General features: G+C 54.3%; 1 protein-coding gene across 2 annotated transcripts; it reads left to right on the forward strand.

Annotated features, from left to right (window-relative positions):
• The first annotated feature begins 252 nt into the window (after positions 1 to 252).
• Positions 253 to 6,866, forward strand: Ihh (Indian hedgehog signaling molecule). 2 transcript variants are annotated; one of them, XM_006972174.4, is made up of 3 exons: positions 253 to 1,159; positions 3,531 to 3,792; positions 5,388 to 6,866. In XM_006972174.4, exons 1-3 carry the CDS (start codon positions 845 to 847, stop codon positions 6,044 to 6,046), a joined length of 1,236 nt encoding a protein of 411 aa, XP_006972236.1. In that variant the 5' UTR covers positions 253 to 844; the 3' UTR covers positions 6,047 to 6,866. The 2 variants fall into 2 exon arrangements, with proteins under 2 accessions (XP_006972236.1, XP_076406152.1); XM_076550037.1 differs by lacking the exon at positions 253 to 1,159 and adding an exon at positions 1,590 to 2,501.
• Positions 6,867 to 16,438: the final 9,572 nt, after the last annotated feature.

Genomic DNA, 16,438 nt, shown 5'->3' on the forward strand with positions numbered 1-16,438 from the left:
GCCCCTTGTGTCCGGCTGCGACGTGGGTTGCGGTCTCCGTGGGGGTGGCATCTCCTGTCCAGGAGGTTTGCGCCTGGCGGGCCTCCCCGGAGCCGCGAGGAACCGGGAGGCGAGACCAGGGCGGGGTGAGGCGCGTCCGGGCGAGGAGGACAAACGCAGGCAGCCGCGCAGGGGGCGCAGAGGGCAGCGGGCGGGCGGGCGGGCGGACCGACGCGCGGCTAAGGAGCGCGCGGGACAGGGCTGGCTAGCCTAGGGGCCGCCCGCCCGAGGGGGAGGAGGCTGGGCCGCCCTTGCTGCAGGTTCGCTGTCGAGCGCGCAGGAGGCAGGGACATGGATAGGGTGCGGTCTGCGCGGGGCCCCGAGCCCGGATCTCTTCCATTTCCCCTCTCACTCGACCCCGGGCTGCGCCGCAGACGGCAGCAGCTCCCGCTCTGCCCGAGCCGCCTGACCGCCGGGCCGGGGTGCTAACCGCGGGTCCCTCCAGCCCGCCGGCCCGGCCAGCCCAGCCCAGCCCGGCGGCCCGCAGCCTCGCCGCCCGCCGCCCCCCGCCGTCGCCGCGTTGCCAAAACAAACGGGCCGGCCTATTTATTGGCGGCCGACGAGCCGGGCAGCTCAGAGTCGAGGCGCCGAGGGGGACAGCACGCCGTCACCAGCCAGGGCCCCGGGCCCCCGCCCCGCACCTGAGTCCCGCCGGCCTCGAGCCGCGCCGCGCTGCCCATGGCGCCCCCGCCTGGAGTCCCCAAGAGCCACCCAGACGCCTGAGCCCCCAAAGCTCTCCCAGGCACGAGCCCACCCATCAGCCCACCAGGCGCCCTCGCCTGCCGCTCTCCCGGGCTACCCGGCCATGTCTCCCGCCTGGCTCCGGCCCCGACTGCGGTTCTGTCTGCTCCTGCTGGTGCTGCTGCTGGTGCCCGCGGCGCGGGGTTGCGGGCCGGGCCGGGTGGTGGGGAGTCGCCGGAGGCCGCCTCGCAAACTCGTGCCGCTCGCTTACAAGCAGTTCAGCCCCAACGTGCCGGAGAAGACCCTGGGCGCCAGCGGGCGCTACGAAGGCAAGATCGCGCGCAGCTCGGAGCGCTTCAAGGAGCTCACCCCCAACTACAACCCCGACATCATCTTCAAGGACGAGGAGAACACCGGGGCCGACCGCCTCATGACCCAGGTGAGAGCGATCCGTCCTCCCAGCGCGCCATCGAAGCACTGCCACCAGCCCGGCCCTAGCCTCTCGCCTGGCACCTTTTCCCCGACTGCCTGGCACGCCCCCCCTGGCACCTGCCCTTCATGAATCCCGGGTATCTTTCTGCCCAAGACGGGCTGGCCAAGGGACCCCGCGGGAGTGCTGGCATCCCGGATCCCGCCCCGGTGTCTTTGAGAGGAGTTCTCTGCTGCTGCCAAGTCCCACAGCTCAGCAGGTTGGCGGGCGGCCCCTCTGCCTGAAGCTCAGGTCAGATCTGGCACTCGAAGGTACCTCGACCTGGCTGCCTCTTGCGCCTCCGGGGACCACGCCATCCCTCCCGGCCTAACATTTCTCACAGCCCGACCCTGGTCATTTCAAAGCCACTTGGCACCCCTAAGGCGAGCTCAGGACATCAGGGACCCCGTGGACTTCCCTCCCCATGTGCCCTTGATCAGCTGCGCTGCCCTCTCCCGGAGCCGTGTCTTGGCTGGCTCTGGGCTTAAGGAATAGCAAGGGAAAGTTGAGTGTGGAGGCAGAGGTAGGAAAGGGAACCAGCCGAGTAAGCCCACGTGTCTGTCGCGAGGGTTGAGCGGCGCGGTTGTGGTTAAAGGGTGGGGTGCTGGAGCCTTCAGACTCGGAGACCAAGCTTGGGGGAATCTTTGAGCTTGGTGGCACGGACGAGAAGGATTGGAAATATGAGTAGGGATGCCTAGGAAGTCAGGGAGCAGAACTGACACCAACTTATCTCTCCACGCGCGGAACAGGACCCAACTCCGCCAGACAGCGGGGTTGCACACTTCCTTCTCCAAAGCCTGGCGCGCCTTGGGAAAGACATACGTCCCTTTCCGCTGGGGTCTACAGACCCATCCCGTATTAATAAGCGGCCCCTTTTCTAAATCTTTAGAGAGAGCGGCTAAACCACGGCCTTCAGCATGTGCCCTGGCGCCGGGGCCGGCCGGCCGATGTCGGGGCCGAAGGTTGGCCGGTGGCCGGGCCGGGCTGGGCGCCGAGGAATGCAGATAAGGATCCGGGCCACAGGCTGGGCAATCATTGACAGCGAGCGCCCAGGCTCTGTACCAGAAGGAGGGGTAGAGGGGAAGAGTCGACGGGGAGCTGGCTAGTAAGGCAGACAGACGTACATGAGCTCTAAGGACTGGACCACAAGTATCTAGAAGGAGATCCTGGAGCTATCTCCCCCGGGGGGTTAGCACCCCTAAGCCAGGCTGCACAGTCGAGAAAACTGACTAGACCTTGGATTATAGTCACTGTTGGCTCCTGGGAGGCTAAGTCCAAGGGTCTGTGGGGCCCCGAGCTCAGTGGGGCAGAGGTAGGTTGATACTTGGCGGGCCTAGCACCTCACCTCGGTGGAGGGCCCTTTCCCCGCAGGTGAGAACTCCGCCCCCTTTCCTCACGGTCCCCTGGGCGAAGGACCAGGACCCTTGGGGAGGCAGCCAGCGCTGATGATCCATGTTCCCAGGGTGCAGCTCTATTCCCACAGTGTTCAAGGAAGATCCTGAAGATTGGGAGCCAGTTTCCTGAGATCAAAGGCTAGGGTTCTTCTCCGGCCCCTTCCTAAATAGGGACAATGCACCCTGGTGGAGGTGTTGAGAGCTCCCTGGTCCCGTGCAGGGTGGGGGACTCTCTGTCCCAGTCAGATGGCCAGGATACCATGGCTCTCTGCCTGTCATATCTCCAGCTAAGCGTGGGCAGGCGGAGGCTCAAAAGAAGGTCCCAACGGGAATGTTTTTGTGGCACTTGCTGGAGGGATCTAAGTGGACCTGGAATTTTCCTCCAACACACCCCCTGACCCACGCTGCCGGCCGGGTCTGCACCTGCCAGTGCTGGCAAAGCTCGGCGTCCGGTGGCCTCAGCTCTGGGGCTGCGGTGACACCTACTGGTCACCTTTGGCCTTGCATGCCCAGCAGGTCAGCCCGCAGGCAGTGTGAGTGGAGCGACAGGGACTCGCTCCCTCCCTGCCGAGCGCCGGCCTTGGTGCCTAGGTAAAACCGAGAAACCGACTCTGGAAAAGCGTAGCTACATTTGTGGCGAAAGCAAACGCTCATCAGGGCAGAGGGAGCCAAGCGGAACTCGACTGACTGGAGAAGAGTCCCCTGGGGGTGCGCAACTCCGTGCGCCCTCCAGATTTGTGGCGCCACTCTGTGGCCTAGTTCCCTGGGGACTCCCGGCTGCTAGACTGGGAGAACACATTTAGAGTCCTCTATTCCTAAGGGAAAAGGGCAGAGGTCCTCCCAAGTTTTCCAAGTCCCTTGAGAGCTGTGGGAGAGTCGGCCGAAATTTCTGTTACCTGCACCCTGGGGCTCCTTTTCTCTAACTCCGAGCTCATTGCCCTCCACAGCGCTGCAAGGACCGTCTGAACTCGCTGGCGATCTCTGTCATGAACCAGTGGCCCGGTGTGAAGCTACGGGTGACCGAAGGCTGGGATGAAGACGGTCATCATTCAGAGGAGTCTTTGCACTATGAGGGCCGTGCCGTGGATATCACCACCTCCGATCGCGACCGAAATAAGTATGGACTGCTGGCGCGCTTGGCAGTGGAGGCCGGCTTCGACTGGGTGTATTACGAGTCCAAGGCCCACGTGCATTGCTCTGTCAAGTCTGGTGAGCCGCTGCCGGGGGGCTGGGCCCGGGGCCGGGGCCGCAGGGCATGGGCAGACAGAGCAAGGCCCACGAGGGCCAAGAAGGTGAAGATGGCCTCCAGGGGATGGAGGCGGGGACCCGAGGGAAGAGGATTTCGGAGGCGGCAGCGGCGCTCCCCGCAGCTGCTTTGGACTGCCTGCTCCTCCCATGTCCGGTAGTGCCATGGCTGGAGCCTAGAGAGACAGGGTCTATTCCCGTGCTACTGAGAGCTGGTGTGGTGGTCCACAGCCCAGAGACTGCCACAGGAAGTGCAAGACAGAACAAGTGGAAGAGATGGAGGAAGCCAGGCTGGCAGGCACCACCGCTCCCCTCCCCCATCCGGGCCCATACAGACCAAGGCGTGGTGGGGCTAGGGGCCAGAGTGTGTCCAGACATCAGTATGCCTGACCAGGAGCCCAAAGGTTCAGAACCTACCACCCAGATGCAGGTCAGGCCTCCCAGTGGGGCGCAGGCGTCCCCAACCTCCTCCCCAGAGCCCCCAAACTGGACATTTTGGGGTAAAGCCCAAAATAAAGTGGACTCAATAAAGTGGATTTTCCCAGATTGGCCGCCTTGTTGATCGGAACTGGCAGGCACTGGAGCCTTGCCCCTCATGCCCAGTCTCACTGGTGCCCCTGTGGCTTACACTTAACCCACTCATGAATGCTTCGCGTGGTTCTCCTGCGGGCCTCAGCTGGCTGCAGGCTCCACCCTCTACATGGGACCATATAGTAGTTGCACTCACAGACTGGCACACTAGATCTTTTTTTTTAATGTGTACTTTTGATCCACCTGGGTTCACAAGGGTGATCTACCAACAACCCCTGCCCACAACCTGACCCTTCCAACTGTGTGTACTTAAAATCATATCCACCTTCATCTAAAACACTGACCCAAGGTCAGCTCCCAAGTGGCCACTTCTGTTCACGACTCCTGGCCCCAAACACTGTCCTCCATCCCACCTCCTGATGCCACTGCGTCCAGTCCCTGCATAAGTGACCAACACGTGAACTGAAAACGACAATTCCTTCCCGTTAACTCGTCCCTGAGCACTCACTCTGAGGGTGTCTTAGGAGTTTGTTTTCTCCATGGGCTGGCTTTCCTCTAACGTCCATAGATTCAAATGGTCAGCTCCACCACAGCCCTTGCAACCTCAGTCTGGGAGGGCCGTTTCTTGGAAGTATTCAGTCAAGTGGTAGAGCAGACCATCAATGCTAAGCAATCCCCCATTTCCACAAGACGGTAGCTTTCCTGGGGTCAGGCCATAAGTAGTCAGTGGCTCTGCTGACCTCCAGCCTCTGGGTGCTTTACAGCAGAAGGTGACCAGATGGGGACATCACCTGGTGTTCGGGCCCCAGTGTGTTCCCCTCACTGGCCAGGGTTAGAGCTGGAGAGGAGAGGAACAGAGAACTATAATATGGCCTGGGATGGGTCAGCAGAGGCTGAGGTACAGTGATAAAGGGAGTATCTGAAAACAATAGCAGCTCCCCCCGGGCCAGGGTGGCTAGGAGAGGGGCATTGTACCTGAGAGTGTGATTCACCCAGCAGTAACACCTTCGTGTCCCTTCTCCCCACAGAGCACTCGGCTGCTGCCAAGACGGGTGGCTGCTTCCCTGCTGGAGCCCAGGTGCGCCTGGAGAACGGGGCACGTGTGGCCCTGTCAGCTGTGAAGCCAGGAGACCGGGTGCTGGCCATGGGGGAGGATGGGAACCCCACCTTCAGCGACGTGCTCATTTTCCTGGACCGCGAGCCAAACAGGCTGAGAGCATTCCAGGTCATCGAGACCCAGGATCCCCCACGTCGGCTGGCACTCACGCCTGCCCACCTGCTCTTTATTGCCGACAATCACACAGAGCCAGCCGCCCGCTTCCGGGCCACATTTGCCAGCCACGTGCAGCCAGGCCAATACGTGCTGGTAGCAGGGGTGCCAGGCCTACAGCCTGCTCGGGTGGCGGCTGTCTCCACCCATGTGGCCCTGGGGTCCTATGCTCCACTCACAAGGCATGGCACATTGGTGGTGGAGGATGTGGTGGCCTCCTGCTTTGCAGCTGTGGCTGACCACCACCTGGCTCAACTGGCCTTCTGGCCCTTGCGACTGTTTCCCAGCTTGGCGCGGGGCAGCTGGACCCCAAGCGAGGGGGTTCATTGGTACCCCCAGCTGCTCTACCGCCTGGGGCGTCTCTTGCTAGAAGAGAGCAGTTTTCATCCACTGGGCATGTCCGGGGCAGGAAGCTGAAAGGACCCCGACCCCTGCCCTCCTGGAACTGCTATGCTGGGTCCAAACGCCTCCTCACCAGGAAGGCTCTGACCTTGGAAGGCACCTGGCCTGAGGATACCTGTCTCCCTACTCTGTCCAGAGTGGGGGCACCATTGAGACTTGACCAGGTGGTGCTGGGTCCCATGCCTTCCTCTTGGTGTAGTGGTAGAGCTGTGAACTAAGCTGACAAAGGGTGGTAGGCTCTCTTCTCCCAGAGACCTTGAAACCTAACTAGCTCACTGCGATTCTTCACACCCCACCTCCGTGCCCAGGGAGGCCCCGTTCCATCTGTCTGTGGACGGCTTACCCCAGTGTTTCCGGGGGCCTGGGTTTGTGACTTCACTGTTGGCAACTGATCACAGTATGAAGAGAGTCTGCCTGTAGGTGGGCTTACACCTCAGTCAATGCTGCTAGATTCCCTAGGAGCCAGGGGGGAGCTGGCTGGACTCACTGCCTCCCAGAACTGAGAGACCACAGCCAGCCTGGCCAGCCCGAAACATGACCTTCTCTGAAGGCCACACTCCCGCAGATATATCCCCAGACTTTGCTGTCAATGGGCAGAGTCTCTGCTCCAGGCAATGCGACCCTAGTACCTGGCGCTGGGGGAGGAGCCTGGGTGACCTTGCCACCCCTGCCCAGGCTAAGCCCCCTTTTCTGCTGAACCACAACCCCCCCACCCCCTCCTCCAGTCTGTCTCCCTCACCTTATTTATTTGCATGGAGGGGGAACCCATGGGAGAATTTTGGGAATGTTTTGGTCTTTCCTTTCTTTTGTAATAAAAACTATTTAAATTGTTAGAGCCATGGAATCCAGGACGCTGAGCGGGGCCAATGCACAGTCAGCTACAGTCACCCATCGGTGGTCTAGGTGCCTTCCTTTAAGGGTGAACCTCAGAGCTCCTGGCCTCACTACAAGCCTTTTCCACCTGGCAGATGAGCATGGGGCAGGGTTTCACAGTTTTCCCTAAACACGGCTGTGCCAGAGACAGAACAGAGGTAATTAAAACATGGTCATGCCCCACACCCAGAGCCATGATATTGTGCCCTAGTGAAAGTGTCTCTCCTGTTTGTCTTGAACTTTCTCAGAGAGGGCCTGGCTTTTAAACTCTTTTCTATTCGTAATGGTCTGAAGTATGGAAAGAAACGCTTCTGTGGAATTCATGTTTCTTGGCGGTCCATTCTGACTTCTTAGACAAGCCCTAAACCAGCAGCTGTCAGCCATCAGAATTACCTGGGCAGCTTGTTTAAAAGATGCTCTTGACTTCCAGGCTCCTGTCTCCATGGCTCCAATGTGAGGCCCAGGAATTAATTTTTACAAATGTCTCACACATGGTGAACGGCCTGTGGACACCAGTTAGCATTTTGTCACGGGGAGAAAATACTTGAGAAAAACCAGAGAAATGGTTTATTTTGTTTCGTGGTCTCTGAGGTTTCATTCCACGGCCTACCAGCTCCACGGGTCCTCTCATGACATCTGGGAAACAGAGACAGAGAGAGTAGAGGGTCGGGGGTCAAGATCTACCTTCCAAAAGACCCCTCCAGCGACCTACTTTCTACACAGCGACCTACCCTCTCACAGCCCATTCAGTTATGAAGTCATTGTTGGGGAAAGATGTCAGAGTCACTGCCAAGCTTTCATGGGAGGACATTTCATATCCCAAACCACACCACCACATAGAAGTGCTGCAGTGTCTCCAGAAGAGCCAGCTTATTGCCAAGGCAGAATAGCACCCCTCACTTTCTGTTGCTCTAACATGAAGCAAATTTTCCTGCCTGAGTCAGATCAGCTGAGGAGAAATAGGCAGTGATATCCAGGGACCATCAAGGAAATCAGAAAAAAACCATACAGAGCACTGTTCCTGAGCTGGACAAGGTGTCACTTGTCTATAATCCCAGCACTTGGGAGGCCGAGGCAGAAGGACTGTGAATTGGAAGCCAATCAGGGCTATGTCATGAGACCCTGTCAAAACAAACACAGGTCGTGGTGGCACATGCCTATGACATGTAGTAATTTTCCAGGCCAGACAGGGCTACATAAGACCTTGACACAAAATAAACAAGCAACATTGCCCTAAGGGTTGGTGCCATAGGTCCCCACAGGCTGTCATCTAGTGAAGATTATTGCTAATCATTATTCTAGACTTGACCCTTGTAGCCCATTTAATGCTTATAACAACCCTGGGTGGTGTGTTTACTAATATCACCATTTTCCAAATGACAACACTGGAGGTGATACCACAAGGGACGGAGGTAAGATTTGTAGCCTTCTAGTTTGCCTCTCAGGCCACCATTGTCATGGGCTCCCCCCGATCCCCGGGGGGTGAACTTGTGACCACTCTGGAAGGCCACTCCTCACATTCCAGGCCTGGAAGTCGGCTGCGTTGGCACACCTAGAATGGCCCCATCTCTCGATGGCAGATCTTTGCTCCACAGGCTAAAAGGTCCACAGCTCTTGTATAATGAGAAGTATGAGGTGACAGTGATGACGTCCTTGTCCATTTTCTTTCCCCTTCTTTTTCTGGTAGATGTTCTATCTGGTAGATTAGGTTATAAAAACCCGTTGGAGAATACAGGTGCATAGAATAGATATCTCTCCAGGCCATGGAGGACAGAGGGGGAGGGGGAGGGGAAGAGAGAGGAGGAGGGGGTCACAGATCAGGGAGCAGGGGAGAAAACAAAATAAAACAAAAAGAAAAATTCAATTAATAATAATGGTAATGGTAATCATTGTGTTCATTGCCAAGGCAACAGAAGCCAGGGGGGAAAGGCCTGGCTGGAGTCAACGAAAGGGCCTAGAGAGCTTTAAGCAAGGAGGAGCTCATGACCAGAGTTTCCAAAAGCTTCTCTGGCTTCTGTATATAGAGAGTATCAGGGACAGCCTGGAAGCAGAGAGTCCATCAACTGAGGAAGAGTAGGTGACCTGGCCATGGTGTAGTGGGAGCTGTCTGAGCCATGCCCTGAAGCGCTGCCCCCAGTGAAGTAGCAGGTAACTGTTACACCTACCTATGGCCTTGAGGTCCCTGCCCCTGGGGCGTGGCCACTGGGGGACCCTTAAGACCTGGATGTACATGTGCTCTTTCTCTCTTCGCTACCTTGTGGTTTTGGATGCTGAGGTCTTGGACCAGGCAGATCAGCGTGGGACATAGCTCAGCTTGGTTAGAAAAATGATGACAGAGTATAGATATTCAAGCAACAAAAACCAAAGATTGAAGCCGAGACCAGAGGGCTCGTGGTGGTTGGTCAGGAAAGGACCAAAGTGAAGTTTGGGGCTTGTCAGTGTGGGCCTTCACCTCTCCACCCACAAGTACCATTTGGCCTCAGTGGCTGCCCGTGAAAGAGTTTTCAGGGCTGTCTCCTTGTTGCTGGAAGCTGGTTTTCCTGGGTACATGAGACACCAGGCCACACCGAGGCTCCCGCTCTCTCTGCCTGCTCTCCCGCTCCATCTTACTTCATCTTACTTCGTTTAGCGCCACCATGAGAGAACACTACAGGCAGAGGAGCTGGTGAGAAAAGGCCATTTCCTTCTCACAGTTCCTGAGGTTTGGTGTCCACTATCAAAGTGTTGGCATCTTGGGTGGGTGGGGGTTCTGTGCTGTGCCATCTGATGGCATAATGCCAAACGGCAGGAGAGCTAAATGAAGGGGGCAAACACATCGCTTTATCGGGAGTTCACTTGGCAATGTCTAACCCATGCCCAGGATATTGGCATTTATGCATGCACAGGAGCAGAGACCTCACAATCTTATCACTCTTATGGTCCCTCTCTCTTGACGCAGATACATTGAGGGTTATTTTTATAACACACGCATTTTGAAATCAAACCATGGCACCCCCATACGTTGAAAGTGTGTGGAGAAGGAACTCAGATTATCCCTCTGTCCATAGGTTCAAGTCCACATGTTCTGGGGGAGACCTGGAGACAGTGAGATCTGCAGCGTTGGGGTTCAGAAAATGAAATTAGACAACTTCCTAGATGCGGGGGGCGGGGGACGACCTCTGGAGCTCCCTGGGAAGTCTACCCTCAATGAGAGGCCCAGTGCAATTAGGTACCCACTTCTGTCTGTGCCAGGGTCTCTCTGAATGTACCCATGCCAAGCCATTCCTGCAGATTTCTCTCTTGTTTAGAAATCATCCCAGGATGGGCATGGCTCATTGGAAGCCAAGTGGGCCTCACTCCTCTCCTTTTGCTCACATGGAAGGCTTTTGACAGTGGGTGGACCCTGTGCTGATCAGAGCTGAGCCCAGGCAATGGCTCTTTAGGTGGTGGTAACATCACAGGAACAGAAGGAGGCACTTTCCACTAAAAAGACACAAGGCGGAGCCTTTATGACCCTGCATGACTTGGGCAAAGGTAGGTGAACAGATCATCAGGAGCTGGTGTGTGGAAGTGAGGTTCGAGGCACCCTCCGGGGCTGAAGGACGTGATAACTGGAGCTAAAGGTGTCAGAAGGGAGACAAGGATGTGGGGTGGGGACTAGGTACTAGGCAGGGGCAGGGCTAACAGCTATGTGAAAAGCTCAGCGCAACTTCCCAAAGAGGACGGATTCTAGCAATGGGGGGCCTCTGAAGGGGAGCACAAGCCCTATCTCTCACCCCAGAGGGTGCCCCTGTCCAGATAAACCTCCCGGTGGTGACAGCTCCCACTACCCCATGCCCTCTGACCTCTGGATGGCTGCACCTGCTGGGGCTCAGCCCCACATCCCACACCCCAGTCAGCTTCTCAAAGCCTCTTTGTTTCTCAGGTTGAACCTGGCCAGCCTGGATCTGATAAGGCCTCTTTGGGTAGATAGCAGCCCAGCCCCAAGTGCTACACTGCCTTGAGCCACACCCACTGCCTGGCACGCACGCACGTACGCATCTACCCAGGATAGGCAGAGACATGGGGGCCTTCCTAGCCAAGTCAGGGTGTGCTTGTCCTCTGGTGTAGCCCTACCTGCAGCCCCTTTAAAATGTCCGTCATCCCACAGGGAGACAGAATAGGAGAATTAGTATACCTGTTTCAGAGATGAAAAAAAAATTAGTTTCCCAGAGAGAAAGCACCTTGTTTGCATTAATTTCATCCGATCAGGAACTCTTCTTAAAGGTCAAGTGTGCTAGACATGCTAGTCACATCACTGCTTCCAGCCCTAAACACCAAGGGGGGATACTAATACTTCTTTCTTTGCATATGAAGAAATGAAGGCCCAGAGAGGTGACTTTTTTTCCCAAATGCAATAGCAGAGCCTAGATCAGAACCCAGGTCCCGTGCAGCAGAAAGCTAGGGAGGAGGAAACTGATGAGTCCATTTTAGGGGAACTAAAAGAAAGCACTCCTAGCCACAAGCTAAAGGACCTGATGAATCCAGGAATGGGCATAACTCTCTTAGAAAAAGGTAGCCCTGGAGGAGGAATGACCTAAATGCTGTGGGGGAACCCGAGATAGGGTATGGGCTGCTTAAAATACATCTGCTAGTTCTTTGCTCTTCCTCATCCTCAGGGAAGGAAGGAGATGGTCTGACACTAAGTAACTCTAACAAGTAGGAAATGCCCGTACCACTTCTTTCTAGTTCTACCTAGATGTGGGTGTTCGGTTCATGGCCTGACAGAGCTCCTGGCCAACAGTCTGCAGCCATGGGAGTGTGTCATCTGGGACATCATTCTAATGTGGTTCTGGGTTTCGAACTCGGATTGTCAGACTTGCACAGCGAGTGTTTTACCCACTGAGCAATCTTGCCCACCCAGTTTTAATCTCTCCTTCTTTGGTTTTTTGAGGCAGGGTTTCTCTGTAGCCCTGGCTATCCTGGAACTTGCTCTGTAGACCAGGCTGGCCTCAAACTCACAGAAATCCACCTGCTTCTGCATTCCAAGTGCTGGGATTAAAGGCGTGAACCTCGGACACCACCACCACCACCACCACCACCACCCTGCAGTTTTAATCTCTTAGTCCTAGAAAAGGAAAAACTGAACAGAACTAAAATCTAATAAGGAGTAGATGAAATCACAACTTTATACTGGAACATTCTGGCAGACACCACTTTAACAAAGAGATCAAGCTTAGCAACACCAAATAATGCAAACTGGCATGGTTTAAAAAAAAGAATCTAATGAAGACAGAATCTTGTGGACCAACCACAAGTGAACTCTTTTCCCATCTTCGCCCAAGAGGACTTTCATGTCTACAGGAAGCCAGCTGTCATGTCTTTATTCCAACATGAAGTCCCTCAGATCTACGGTCTCCACTTATTGATCCTCGTCATTGGCAGAGGGCCTGCTGGGTTTAGCTGCTCGTCTTCCTTTCTTGCTCACATAGTCTTCTGGGCTTCCAGTTCCAGGTCTACTTGAGGTACCAGCACCATGGACAGCTCCAGCAGTCCTGGCCATTCCCCCTTTCTCTTTCCTTGGCTTTCTAAGCTTCTCTTTCCTAACCCCAAGCCCCCAAAGCATAAAATGAACTGAGGGAAGGTATTCCTGGGAATACAGTAGACTAGAGTGCTTGGGACAGAGCCTGGGGTCATCAAACTAAATATGAATTCAACCCCATCATGTAGACTTGAGGGACTTCATCTGGAAATAAAGATCTGGATGTACAGTTGCTGGTAAGGTAAGAATCTGTCCTCAAGACTGAGTTGAAACTAGTAGCTTTACTGGCCACTTGCTGAAAGCCCCCCCCCCAAGCTTGGTCTCTCAGTCTTCTCCCCACATCCCAGCTCTCTCTCTCATGACCCAAGAACTAACGAGTCAAGCTCTGGGACAATGTGGGCTCTAGGACACTGTTCTGCCTCAAAGAAAGCTGGTGTTTATGTTGTGAAATCCAGGGCCTATACCTTACCATTTGTTAAGTGTTTTGAATACTACCCCTCTTTGTTCCAGTTTAACAGATAGCTAAAGAGAGGCTTTACTATTTGTCTAACATTGTCCAGCTATTGAAAGATGGAACCAGCCAGGCAGTGGTGGCGCACGCCTTTAACCCCAGCACTCAGGAGGCAGAGGCAGGCAGATCTCTGAGTTCAAGGTCTACAGAGCAAGCTCCAGGACAACCAAGGCTACCCAGAGAAACGCTGTCTCAAAAACCAAGCCAACCAACCAACTAAACAAACAGACAAACAAATGAAAACAAAGAAAAAGGGGGTTGGAGAGATGGCTCAGAGGTTAAGAGCACTGGCTGCTCTTCCAGAGAGGTCCTGAGTTCAATTCCCAGCAACCACATGGTGGCTCACAACCATCTGTAATGAGATCTTGCGCCCTCTTCTGGCCTGCCGGCAGAACACTGCATACATAATAAAGATAATCTTTAAAACAAATAAATAAATAAAAAAAAGAGAAAGATGGAACCAGGACTTGAGCTTAAAAATTTTAAGATGAAGTAGCACGGGGTTGTTTTTTTTTTTTTTTTTTTTTTTTTTTTTTTTTTTTTGCCCCTTTCCTTTACTCTTGGCTCCATGGCTTTCTACTCTGTGGCAGTTCAGAGGATCGATGGAGGGAGAAGGCTGTCTAGGAGGGGTGAGGTTTGTCTAGGGAGCTGGGCTCCCACAGTTGGCCCTAAACAGGTCGAAGCCCTTTCCTCTGAGCTCTCTTGTCACGTGACAGCTGTAATGGCTAATCCTCCCTGTCAGCATGACTGGTTCCTCTGGGGGACACACCTCTGGGCACGGCTATGAGGGTGTTTACAGAGAGATTAACTCTGGAGGAAGGACTTACCCTGCATGTGGGTGGCATCGCCCTGCGAGCCGGAGGCCCAGCCTGAATAAAAGGGGGGAGAGAAGAACCCCAGAAGAGTGTGGTGCTAGCACTGCTCTTTCTTTGTTTGCTGGTGTGTCAAGATGTGAGGAGTCCCAGACGCGTGCTCCCACCACCACGGACTCCGCCATGCCTTCCCCACCATGCCGGACAACACCTCTCAAATCTCAAGCCCAAACCAGTCCTTCCTCCTTTCAATTTCATCTATTAGGCATTCAGTAACAATGGTGGAAAATGTAACGAATACATTGGCCTCCAGCCCCTTCATTTCTGGAAGGGCAGCCCTTTCATCTATAGGTGCAGGGTGGACTTGTCGACTGGTCAGCAGAGCATCCCCCAGCACTTGGGTACCCTCTGTTTAGCTTTCTCTATCTCAGCACAGCAAAACAGCCTCTGTCCTGGAGAAACAGAGGAGGGGAATATGGAAAGGGGGAAATGCACCGTTGAGAGGCCAAGGCTGGCAGAGAGGGAAGGTGAGGCCAGGCATGGTGGCGCACGCCTTTAATTTCCACACTCAGGAGGCAGAGGCAGGAAGATCTCTGTGGGTTCGAGGCCAGCCTGGACTACAGACTGAGTGCCAGGACAACAAAGGCTGTTACATAGAGAAACTCTATCCTCAAAAAATGAAAACATAAACAAAAACATAAAGAAAGGAAGGAAGGAAGGAAGAGGAAGGAAGGGAGAGGAAGAAAGAGAGAGAAGAAGGAAGAGAGAAAGGAAGAAAGAAAGAGAAAGGAAGGGGGAGAGAGAGAGAGAGAGAGAGAGAGAGAGAGAGAGAGAGAGAGAAAGAGAGAGAGAGAAGGTGTGCAGAAAGCTGGGTGGCTTATTTATGGAGATCGGAGAGGTGGGGAGAAAGTGTTTTTTTATCTTCACTCTGTGTTTTGGAAGTTAATCAACAAAGCCTTTGTGTCAAATGCCTAGAACCCTGCAGGCTGATGCAGGGGGATTTCAGGTGCAAGGCAGGCCTGGTCTGTGAAATAAGAACCTGTATCTACAAACACACGAAAGAGAAAACAACTGCCCACAACAAATAGATAAGGAAGTTGTGGCTCAGAGAGATCACATGACTTTTTCAAAGTCTTACAGCCAGAAGATAACAAAGGTTAATCCCAGGCCTGTCTGATTTCCCAGCCAGGATCGTCTCTATTCCAGGGGGAGGAGGTGAGAAGACACTTGGAAAGGATACTTAGCACGAATATTTTGTATGTGGTGAAGCCCAAATTGCTGATTGTGCTTTGCCCCCCAGCCCCAGGTTTCCCCCACATCCTTCCTTTTTTCTAAGGTGTTGGTCCTTATCAGTTTCCTGAACCATCATTCACTTTCACTCACAACCTTGAAAAGAACAGAACCTGTGTCTGCGGGCCTGGGGAGGATGTGACCACTGGGATCCAACACCTATTATCTTCCAGAGAATCTCAGCTCCTGAGAAGGGGACTTCCAAGGCCAGTCCAGCTTCCTCTTCCCTCCACTCACACCCAGCACCCAACCATACCTTTCCAGGTTATTCACCTTGCTGGGCAAAGTCCAGTAGGCGGGGGCCTCTCCTTGGGAGTCCCCACATCAGTTGAGGTCACTCCACCAGGCTTCCAGGAGGCCGTTAAAATTCCATAGAAACACAGGGTGTGATGACAAAAGGGACCGTGTCCTTTCTTCATCCCAGCTCAGAATCCGCCAAGTTATAAACAGACGGGATTCTGGGGAGAAGTCTCTCATGGATGAAGACTGAAGGACACATGGCTTGGAAAAAGTCTGACTTCATCATCAGCTTTTTCTTATTGGGGTCCCGAAGGTCCCCACCAGGTCTCGCTTCAAGGGTCAATGCTCTCTCCACTTCTTTCTGGCATAAGGATGAAAAGGTTCCCCCCCCCGTAAAGTCCAGCTGAGTCAGGCTGATTAAAAAAGAACTTGAGGAAAAACAAGAAAGAAATCATTACAGGAACTCTGAGCAGCATAAACGACACCATGTCCAAAGTGCAGGCTTTTGATTCTGAGAATCCCGTTCAAACTAGTGAAGCGCCCACTGAGACCCACATCCTTTAATCCCCAGAAAGCTCCAGGCTTCCTCGGACTGGCATGACTTAACTGACCTCCTGGCCTGCCCTTCCTGCACTTCTGCCTTCTGCTGGTCCCGTGATCTCCCAGGCCAACTCAGGTCGCTTTGTCACGTTGGCCCACCTTACACAAGGGAACCCCGATCCTCCAGACTGCTGGTTTATTTTCTGGGTTTGCCCCCAGCTCCCTAAGCTCTCCCTCTATAACCATACCACACCCTTTTCATTCTGAGAAGAAATGGGTTCACGGCTGAGGCAGTAAAACATGTTTAATTGCCAAAGAATGAACTTTGAGATTCTCAGCCCTGTCTATGCAGTGAGACCTTTCTCCCGACATGCACACCAATGCACGGACAACAGGGCTTCCCCAAATCCCTATTATATGTAAGAGCAAGCGCCCTACCACTGAGCTAAATCCCCAACACCACTAACTTTTGACTCTCTTCAAATGAGTTGATTCACCTTGATCTTGGGCCAGAAGACACCCTGGAAGAAAATGCCAAAGACATCCTCTTTCACCAGCAGAAGGAACACATTCACAAATCCCTGTACAGTAAGAAATAACCCAGGGGCTGTTTTCAGCTGAATAGTTGTGATCATAAGGAA

This window comes from Peromyscus maniculatus, chromosome 13 (assembly GCF_049852395.1).
Source record: "Peromyscus maniculatus bairdii isolate BWxNUB_F1_BW_parent chromosome 13, HU_Pman_BW_mat_3.1, whole genome shotgun sequence".
Lineage (NCBI taxonomy): Eukaryota > Metazoa > Chordata > Mammalia > Rodentia > Cricetidae > Peromyscus > Peromyscus maniculatus.